The following is a 9234-nucleotide window of genomic DNA, read 5'->3' as shown; positions in this document are numbered from 1 at the left end:
CTTTTCTTTTGCTTTTTTCTTCTTTATATACTATATACGTAGACTATACGGACAAAATTGTGGATTTTTGGTATAGGAGGTATTTTTTATTTAATTTTAATACACTGATAAATAATTTGACTATTTGAGAGCTTAGAATTTTACATAATTATTTGAAATATAAAGAGTTTACATAATTATAAGATCATATTCATATATTTAGATGATTTTTTAAATAGTGAATTTAAACATTAGTAGTACAATTATTTTTTTGTAAAACTCTTTTACACTAATCATGTATAAAAATTAGTTTTTTATACAAGAAATTCAAGATAAAAGAATAAAATGAAGTCCAACTTAACCTAAAAAAGATTTGGGGAAAAAAAAAGCACCCCAAGAAAAGCATTTGTTAGATAGAGATGAGAATGCAAAATTGAAAACCTAGTCTAGGTGCAAATCCATTTTGAAACTGTTCGTTACCTAACGATCTCAGGTACTCGACGGGTCGGGTGGTGATGAGAAGGTGAACGGGTGAGACCCTGAGCTGACGTGGAGTGAAGACAGAGGTGTGAGCTGGAGACGCCGAAGGTGATGTGACAAAAAAGGGAGGGGTGCCCACCTGCATGGACACTCCAACGATCAAGTCAGAGTCCGTACGGAAGGATGGCCGAATTAGATAAGAAAGGTGATGTACCTCGGGGGGAGAGCTGACCTCTCCCCTTATATACTGTGCTGGGCGGGCCCACTAATGACCTAGCCCACTGGCCAAGGAGCTTGTTAGCTGTCCTAGTCCATGCGAGGGACATAGGTCGTTTCGGACTTCGGGTCGGGGCTTCGGGTGCTGCTCCAAGGACACCGACCCGACTGGTGACCTGGGCCGTACGGATCGGAGGCCGGGTATGGTCCGGGTCGGGTGTTAGGAACCGATCCGTCGGATCCCCCTGTTGTAGGGGTTGGTTTAGGCCTGGGCCAGGGGCGGTGGCCCGACCCGACGGCTAGTTGAGCTGGACTGAGTTAGTCCGTAACAGTGCCCCCAACGCACCAGCCTTGAGGTTTGGAACTCGTGGCTAGGCGTGTTTGCCTTACGCCGAGACGGAATGTGTTCCTCTTCTCGGGAGCTCGTTGGTGGCGTTTCGTGTTTCTTACACGTGGTTACCTCGTCTCTGACGCTGCCTTCTTGGCTTCCGCGCCAGGCATTAAATGTCCATCATTTCATGATTTAAAATTTCGCGTGAAATGGTGAATATGCCCTTGCCTTTTGGCGCTTTTCCTCGGCGGTTACACTTTCCCCTATTTTTGCTTTGTAACCTCTCCATATCCCTTATTTCTTCTCTTTTTCTTTTTCTTATTCTTTTGTGCGCTGTTGTTTTTGCTTTCTTCCCTGCTATTGCTACTGTGCAAATTTCTTCCTTCTTCCAGTGCTTTTTCTTTGGATCCTTCCTTCAATCCTTCTGCATTTTCCTGGTACGTTATTTCTACGGCTTTCTTTTTGTTTTGCTTTTTCCTTGTGGTTTGTGTGTTGTTCTTCTTTGTGCCTTTTTCTCGATGCATGCCTGGTTTTCTCCTTGTTCTTGTTGCTTCTTCTTTTAGAGGGGGCGCCACTGGGTTTTACTTAGATTTTTGCTTGGGTTCTGGGTTAGTGTAGGGGGTGATTTGTGGCTTGTTTTTCTTACTGATAGGGTTCCCGACCTCCCGTTCTGACTAAGTGGTGCCCCCGCTGTAGGTATGGCTGAACGCCCCGTGCTCCCGAACCTGACTCAGCGGCCGCTGGCCGATTTTGTTGATCATTACGCTTGGGTTACTTCCGATGTGAGAGACACCCCTTCTAAGGTCACAAAGGAGAGCCTTCAGGATCTTCGCCAAGCCAAGCTCTTGTGCGGAGGGGGGCCTGAAGAGGCGTTATACCAGGTTTATGTTCCGGCTGATCGGGAACACGTTTGCCAAAAGAACCTGGCAGCTCCTTGGGTTGTCGATTGGTTATGGGTTTATCAACCCATGTTTACAACCCTGGGAGTCCGCTTGCCTTTTTCTCCCTTCGTTATGGGCTTGCTGAACCGTTGTGATGTTGCTCCGTCGCAACTTCACCCGAACAGCTGGGCTGCCATCCAATGCTTCGAGATGGTTTGTGAGTATCTAGAGCTCCCGATCTCTGTGAGCGTTTTCCTTTACCTCTTTCTTCTTACGAACCCTTCTCAGGAGGGGAAGACAAAAAAAGGATACATGTCCTTTAGGCCTCAACAAGGCCGCAGAATCTTTGGCCTTTTTGAAGACTCTTTCCATGGTTTTAAGTCTACCTTCTTCAAAGTTAGGCCGGTTGAAGGTCATCAGCCCTTCTGGCTTACTACTGAGGGGGAACGGCGGATCCCAACCTATTGGAGTTTTGGGGCGGGATCTGATTACTTAATAAAAGTATCCTATGACTGGTTGAGCCCAGAGGATCGTAACATCGCTGACATCTTGTTGGCTATTTTTGGCGAAAAGAACCTTAATCCTCATATGGTTATGGGGGACCGGGAGACCGGTCGGTCTTATGTTGGTAAGTTTATTTTTCATGTATCTTCGCTTAGTTTTTTTACTTTTATTGCTGCTCATGCCTTTTGCCTTTTGCCTTTTTCCTTGCAGTTTCTATGGCTGGTGGGAAGACTACCCTTGCTGAGCTGATGAGCCTCATCTAAGATGGTGATGGTGATGAAGACTCTTCGACAACCCCTTCAGCGAGCCAAGATGAGGAGGTCACTGGCGAGGCTAGCGGCCAGGTCACGGGGGCTGATCGGGCGGAGGCAGCCAAGGTCCCTCCTGAGAATGTTGCTGGGAACCCAGGTGTGGAGGAGGAGGTTCTTTTTGGGGAGGAGGACTTGGGGTCCGGTGATGACGACCCGTAAGTTGTTGACAACCCGAAAAAGAGGAAGCGGGATTCGGGGAAGGCCCTCTGCATCATGGAGAAGAATTTTGATGATGGGGTTTTATTGAATTCCAATTGCTTCCTGGCACTGAGGAGTTCTTCCGGGATGCCGACCTTGCGGGTCAAGCAAGGTGGATCTACCGTAGTCTCCTCCGCGCTGCTGCTATTGCCAAGAAAATGGAGTCTGTCTTGGGTATGGAAGGGAAGCTTCGGGACTCCCAGAGGGACTTGACTGACTCGAGGTCTCGAGAGGAGTCTCTAAAGAAGAAGTTATTTGAGCAGGAGGAGAAGGCCAAGAAAGATGCCAAGGAGATCAATAGGTTGGTGGAACGGGACATCGCCTTGATGAAAGATCTGAATACCTCTCGTGGCGAGACCGCTGCTGCCGAGAAGAAAATCAAAGACTTGGAGGAAAAGCTGAAATTGGTTGAGAGCTCGGCGACGGCAACCATCAGAAGGCAGCTGCTTTGAAGAAGAAGAATAAAGAGATTGCTAAGGGGGCCCAGGAAGCCGTGAAGCTGACTGAGGAAGGGATTAAGCTTCAGGTCGCTGTGCTGGCTCCTGACCTCGATCTTTCTCAAGTGGGTGCTCTTAAGACTGTTGAGGACGGAAAAATTGTTGACATCCTTAAGCCTTGAGATGGACTCTTCTTTTCAGCTTTTTATTTCCCTTGCTTTGTTTCTGTAATTTTGCTTTTGCTTCTGGGCCTTTTTGAGGCGCCTTTGATTGTAATGAAAACTTTGCTATATTTTTATTAAGTTGCTTTTATGATAATTGTTCGCTTGCTCGGGCCGTCGTGGCTTTTTGGTTTACCGCTTTTATGGTATTTACCGTCTTTTATCGTTTGTTGCTTTGAGTTCATCTAGCTTTTGGTCCCTTTGGTTCCCGAGGTGATCAGTCCCGGGCTTCCGTTAGGTCGACCGCTCGTAGTTTTCATCGTTTTGTTGTAATTTAGCGAAAAAATCTTGCAAAAGAAGTTGTTATATATATGCATTGTAGAATTTAAAACAAAGGGGTAATTTGATACATAATCAAAGAAATAAAATTAAAGGAATTAAAGTGGATGGGGTCATGTTGCCAGGCCGTCAGGTCGCTTCCTCCTATGAGTAGAACCTTTTTAGGTTTGCCATGTTCCATGTCCTCGGCACCTCGCTTCCATCTAATTTTTCTAGCTTGTATGCACCTTTGCCGAGGACTTCCCTTACCCTGTAAGGTCCTTCCCAATTTGTATCCAACTTGCCTTCTCCTGGGGTTGGTGGTCCTATGTCGTTACGTCGTAAGACCAGGTCGCCTTCCCTGAGGCTTTTCTTCAGCACTTTACTGTTGTATCTTAGGGCTATCCTTTGCTTGATTGCTGTCTCTGTCAAGTGTGCCATCTGTCTCGTTTCGTCAACCAAGTCTTTCTTGACTGCCTTGTTTCCTCCCCCAAGAAGTAATCTTGGGCTCGGCTCCCCTATCTCAACTGGGATGACTGCGTCGACCCCGTATGTGAGTCGGAAGGGTGTCTCTCCGGTAGATGACTGGGGGGAGGTTCTGTAGGACCATAAGACTGAGGCCAGCTCGTCTGCCCATGAGCCCTTCTTGCCTTCAAGTCGTTTCTTTAGCCCCTTTAAGATGACTTTGTTGGCTACTTCCACCTGTCCATTGCTTTGAGGGTGTTCGACTGAGGAGAACTTTTGCTTTATTTCTAACCCTGAGAGAAATTTCTTGAATTTCTTATCAGCGAATTGTGTCCCATTATCCGATATGACGGATTCTGGGATTCCAAATCTTGTGACTACTTGCCTCCACATGAATTTCTGGCAATTTGCTAAAGATATGCTGGCTAGTGATTCTGCTTCTACCCATTTGGTGTAGTAGTTTATGGCCACTAACAAGTATTTTACTTGTCCTGGCCCGGGTGGGAATGGCCCCAAGAGGTCGACTCCCCATTGGGCGAAAGGTCGGGGTGCAATCATCAAACTGAGTTCCTCAGGTGGGGCTTTGTGGAAGTTGGCATTTGCTTGGCACTTCTTGCATTTTCTAACGAACTCCTGAGCGTCCGACATCATCGTGGGCCAGTAATACCCTGCTCGGATGATCTTCCTTGTCAACGACCTTCCTCCAATATAGTGACCACAACACCCCTCATGAACTTCGGTTAGGACGTAGTCCGTTTGGTCGGGGCGTAGGTATTTGAGCAAGGGTTGGTGGAGTCCTCGTTTGTACAACTGCCCTTGTATGATCATATATTTGGGAGCTTCCCTCCTAGTGGCTGGCGCTTCCTTCTCGTTCTAGGGTGTTTCACCGTTTTCCAGGTATCGGAAGATGGGGTCTATCCATGAGAGGGGGTTTGGGGTCTGAGTTGCGCATAAGATGATTGCTGGTTCAGTCGCCAGTCCTTGGATTAGGGACCTGTTCCCTGTCCCAGGCTTGGTGCTCGCTAGCTTGGAGATGAGGTCTGCTCGGGCGTTCCTTTCCCTGGGAACATGCTGGACTATGACTTCCTCAAAGCTTTTGCATAACTCTCTTACCTTTTCCAGGTATTTTTGTAGTAGTGTATCCCTAGCCTGGTAGCTGCCGTTTATCTGGGATGTAACAATCTGGGAGTCACTACTAACTTCTACCCTGGATGCCCCGACTTCCCTAGCTAGAATTAGCCCTCCTATCAATGCCTCGTATTTTTCCTGGTTGTTGGAGACGGGGAAATCGAACTTGATCGACTGCTCGTAAGCTACCCCTGCCGAGTTCTCGAGAATGATCCCGACCCCTCCGAACGTTTGGTTGGATGCTCCGTCAATGTGGAGCTTCCACCGTGTGTTCGGTATCTTGGGTGCCTCCCCTGTGACTTCTACCAGGAAATCTGCCATTGTTTGGGCTTTGATTGCTTGTCTGGGCTCGTATTGCAAATCATATTGGGACAACTCTATTGCCCATGCCATCATTCTCCCTGCGAGGTCGGGTTTCTGGAGGACTTGTCGAATGGCCTGGTCGGTTCTCAGGATGATCACATGCCCTTGGAAGTATTGCTTGAGCCTCCTCGACGACGTTAGCAGGGCGTAAGCCAGTTTTTCCAGCTTGGTGTATTTCAGTTCCGCCCCTTGGAGTACTTTACTGATGAAGTATATTGGGCGCTGAGTCTTATCTTCTTCTTGGATAAGGACGGCCGCCATGGCCTGCGTGGTTACTGCTAGGTATAAGTACAGAGGTTCTCCTTCTCTGGGTTTGCTGAGCACGGGTGGTTCTGAGAGTATTTTTTTGAAATGGTTGAACATTTCTTCACATGCCAGGGTCCACTCAAAGGCGATTCCTTTCTTCATTAAATTGAAGAATGGGAGGGCCTTTTTTGCCGAGGCTCCGAGAAACCGGGATAGAGCCGTGAACTTCCCGGTTAGTCGCTGCACATCTTTGACACACCCTGGGCTTGTCATTTTAAGCACAGCCTCGCACTTATCTGGGTTAGCATCTACCCCTCGTTGTGTTATCATAAAGCCTAGGAACTTCCCAGCTTCCATAGCAAATGCGCACTTGAGTGGATTAAGCCTCATTTTGAATTTCCTTAGTGCTTTGAAGACAGCTTGGAGGTCGTCTATGAGGCTGCTTGGCTCTGCTGTTTTTACCAAGATGTCATCCACGTAAACTTCTACCGTTTTACCGATGAGGTCATGGAAGACTTTGCTCATTAGTCTTTGGTAGGTGGCCCCGCATTCTTCAATCCAAATGGCATTACCTTGTAACAATAAGTGTCTCCTGGTGTTATGAACGCCGTCTTCTCCTCGTTAGGTCGGTGCATCGGGATCTGGTTGTAGCCAGAGTACGCGTCCATGAAGCTGAGGAAGCGATATCCTGCCACCGAATCTACCAGGGTGTCGATGTTGGGGAGGGGGAAAGAGTCTTTAGGACATGCTTTGTTCAGGTCGGAGTAATCGACACACATTCTCCATTTTCCATTAGCTTTTTTGACTAGGACGATGTTGGATAGCCATGTCGAGTATTCGAGCTCTTTGATGAACTCGGCTTCAAGTAGCCCGGCTGTTTGTTTGGCGACTTCATTGGCCCTTTCTTGGGACATCTTCCTTCGCCGTTGTGCTACTGGCCTTGCGTATGGTTTGACGGCTAGTCGGTAAGACATGACTTCGGGATCTAAACCCGGCATGTCTGATGGTGTCCAAGCGAAAAGGTCGCCATTTGCCCTTACAACCTCCATGAGGGGTCCTTTGAGTTCATGGGACATATTTTCGTTTACGAAGGTAAACTGTTCTGCCGACTTTCCTATCTGAAACTTCTCCATGTCCCCTTCTGGTTCTGGTCTCGGCTTGTCTTCTAACCTTATATCCAGGTCTGCCAAGAACACGCCGGCTGCTTTCTTAGATTCTTTTCTTAGGGAGAGACTGGCGTTGTCGCAGGCGACCGCCGCTTCTAAGTCTCCCCTAATGGAGCCAACAGTTTCTTTGTCCGTTACGAACTTCATTGCTAGGAATTTGGTGCATATCACAGCTGAAAATTCGTTGATGGTTTTTCTTCCTAGAATGATGTTGTAGGCCGTGGAGTCTCTGAGGACTACGAAGTCCGCCATAACCGACCTTTTGGTGTCACCGGCTCCAAGGTAGATTGGGAGGGAGATCGTCCCATCGGGCTTTATGTAGTTGTCGCCTAGCCCCATGACCCCGTGTTGGTGGCTCTTGAGGTCGAACTCCCTGAGTCTCATAGCATCGAACACATTCCTAAATAGGATGTTGGAGTCAACTCCAGTATCGACGAGGATTCGCCTGACCAACCCTGTCCCGACCATTGCCGTGATCACCATGGGGGGTTCTCAGGGAGATCATGAAACCATTGGTCTTCTGGGCCGAAGGATATCATGGGAGGTCTCCCGCTTGAGGTGGTGGGACCTCCTGTCGAGATAGATAGGACCCGGGTGTCTTTCTTTGCTGCTGATTTGGATTTAGGGGGGTGTTGCGTCTGACCACAACGTTAACCAAAAAAGTTGGGGGGTTGTCTGTGTTCCCTGTGGGCTCTTGCCTAGCCTTGACGGCCCGGGTGCGATTTTCTTCTGAGTGCTCCCGTTTTTGTCTTCTCGGTTCTCGAATAAGTTGGGAGAACTCGCTCAATTTTCCTTCTCGGATGGCCTGCTCCAAGGCATTTTTGAGGTCGAAACAGTCTTATGTCTTGTGGCCGAAACCCTTGTGATAATCGCAGTACAGGCTTTTGTTGCCTCCCGTTCTCTCTTTCAGTGGCCTGGGTCTGGATAGGATTCTTTTGCCAAAATTTGCTGGTAAACTTCCACTATGGGCGCCGTGAGTGGCGTGTAGTTTGTGAACCTTCCCACCCGTGGAGGTTGTTTGTGCTGTTTGGCTGGGGTTCCGTCCCTGGGGACCTCCTTATATCTATCGACCTAAGTGACCTACCGGGCTGGAGGGTTAGGGAGCTGCCGTTTATTGGCTGCTACGACCTGACTGACTTCCTCATCATTGATGTATTCCTTGGCCACGTTTTGAATTTTCTACATGGTCCACACATGCTTTGTTGTGAGGTGCTTCCTAAAGTCCTCATTCAGCAGGCTGTTTGTTAGGCAAAGACTAGCGACCGAGTCCGTGAGGCCGTCAATTTCCAAGCATTCGTCGTTGAACCTGTCATGAAACTTCCTGGTCGGTTCTCCGGGTTTCTGGGTGACCCCTAGCAAGTTGATCGGATGTTTTGCCTTGGCTATGCGTGTCGTGAACCAAGCTAGGAAGCTTTGGGAAACGTCTGTGAAGGTCGTGATGGACCCTTGCAGGAGTGCATTGAACCATCGGATTGCTGGGCCGGCCAGCGTTACGGAAAATGCTCGGCATCTAACCGCGTCTTCTACTCCTTCCAAGTTCATTCTCGCTTCGAAAGCTGTGAGATGCTCCTGGGGATCCTTAGTCCCATCGTACCTCATCGAGGGGTGGAAGGGGGTGGTTCCCATGATGATGGGTTCATGTTGTTTCTTGGTTTTCCCTCTTTAGGACTCCCTATGGCTCTTGGTATTGTCTTGGTGAGGTCGAGAGGTCGCCTGCATGTGCGCTTCGTCGCGCTTTGTTGGGCTTCTTTCTCGGCTCCCGGGTTTTCGGGAGGGGGAGCGGGTGCGAGTGCGAGATCGGCTTCTCGCTGCCAGCTCCTGCTCGAGGTTTTGTACTCTGTGTCTGAGTTCTTGCATGATCTTGGCGCTATCGGCTTCTGTCCCTCCGAAGGGACGTCTATCGGCTTCTGTCCCTCCGAAGGGACGTCTTTCGGGGGTCTTAGTGTATATCAGTTGGTTTGGCTGGACGGAGGACTGCGGGTGCTCGGCGGCACGAGCCGTCGAACTCGCCCTACTCAGGCGAGCCCCTCCTCCTTCGCGAAGCTCCTTT

At 48.8% G+C, this 9234-nt stretch overlaps 1 protein-coding gene across 1 annotated transcript; it reads right to left on the bottom strand.

Moving 5' to 3' along the window:
• Positions 1-8363: 8363 nt before the first annotated feature.
• On the bottom strand, positions 8364-8810 carry LOC148569536 (uncharacterized). The gene has a single exon (XM_088485112.1). The coding sequence runs from the start codon at positions 8808-8810 to the stop codon at positions 8364-8366; it is 447 nt and encodes a 148-aa protein (XP_088341238.1).
• Between the last annotated feature and the right edge of the window lie 424 nt (positions 8811-9234).

Source organism: Arachis ipaensis, chromosome B4 (assembly GCF_059453495.1).
Source record: "Arachis ipaensis isolate K30076 ecotype BB chromosome B4, ASM5945349v1, whole genome shotgun sequence".
In the NCBI taxonomy this organism is placed as follows: Eukaryota; Viridiplantae; Streptophyta; class Magnoliopsida; order Fabales; family Fabaceae; genus Arachis; species Arachis ipaensis.
This window is presented reverse-complemented; position numbering and strand designations above follow the sequence as displayed.

Coding starts and splice junctions, on each gene's coding strand:
- LOC148569536 (XM_088485112.1), bottom strand. CDS start 8,810: ATGGGAACCACCCCCTTCCACCCCTCGATGAGGTACGATGGGACTAAG.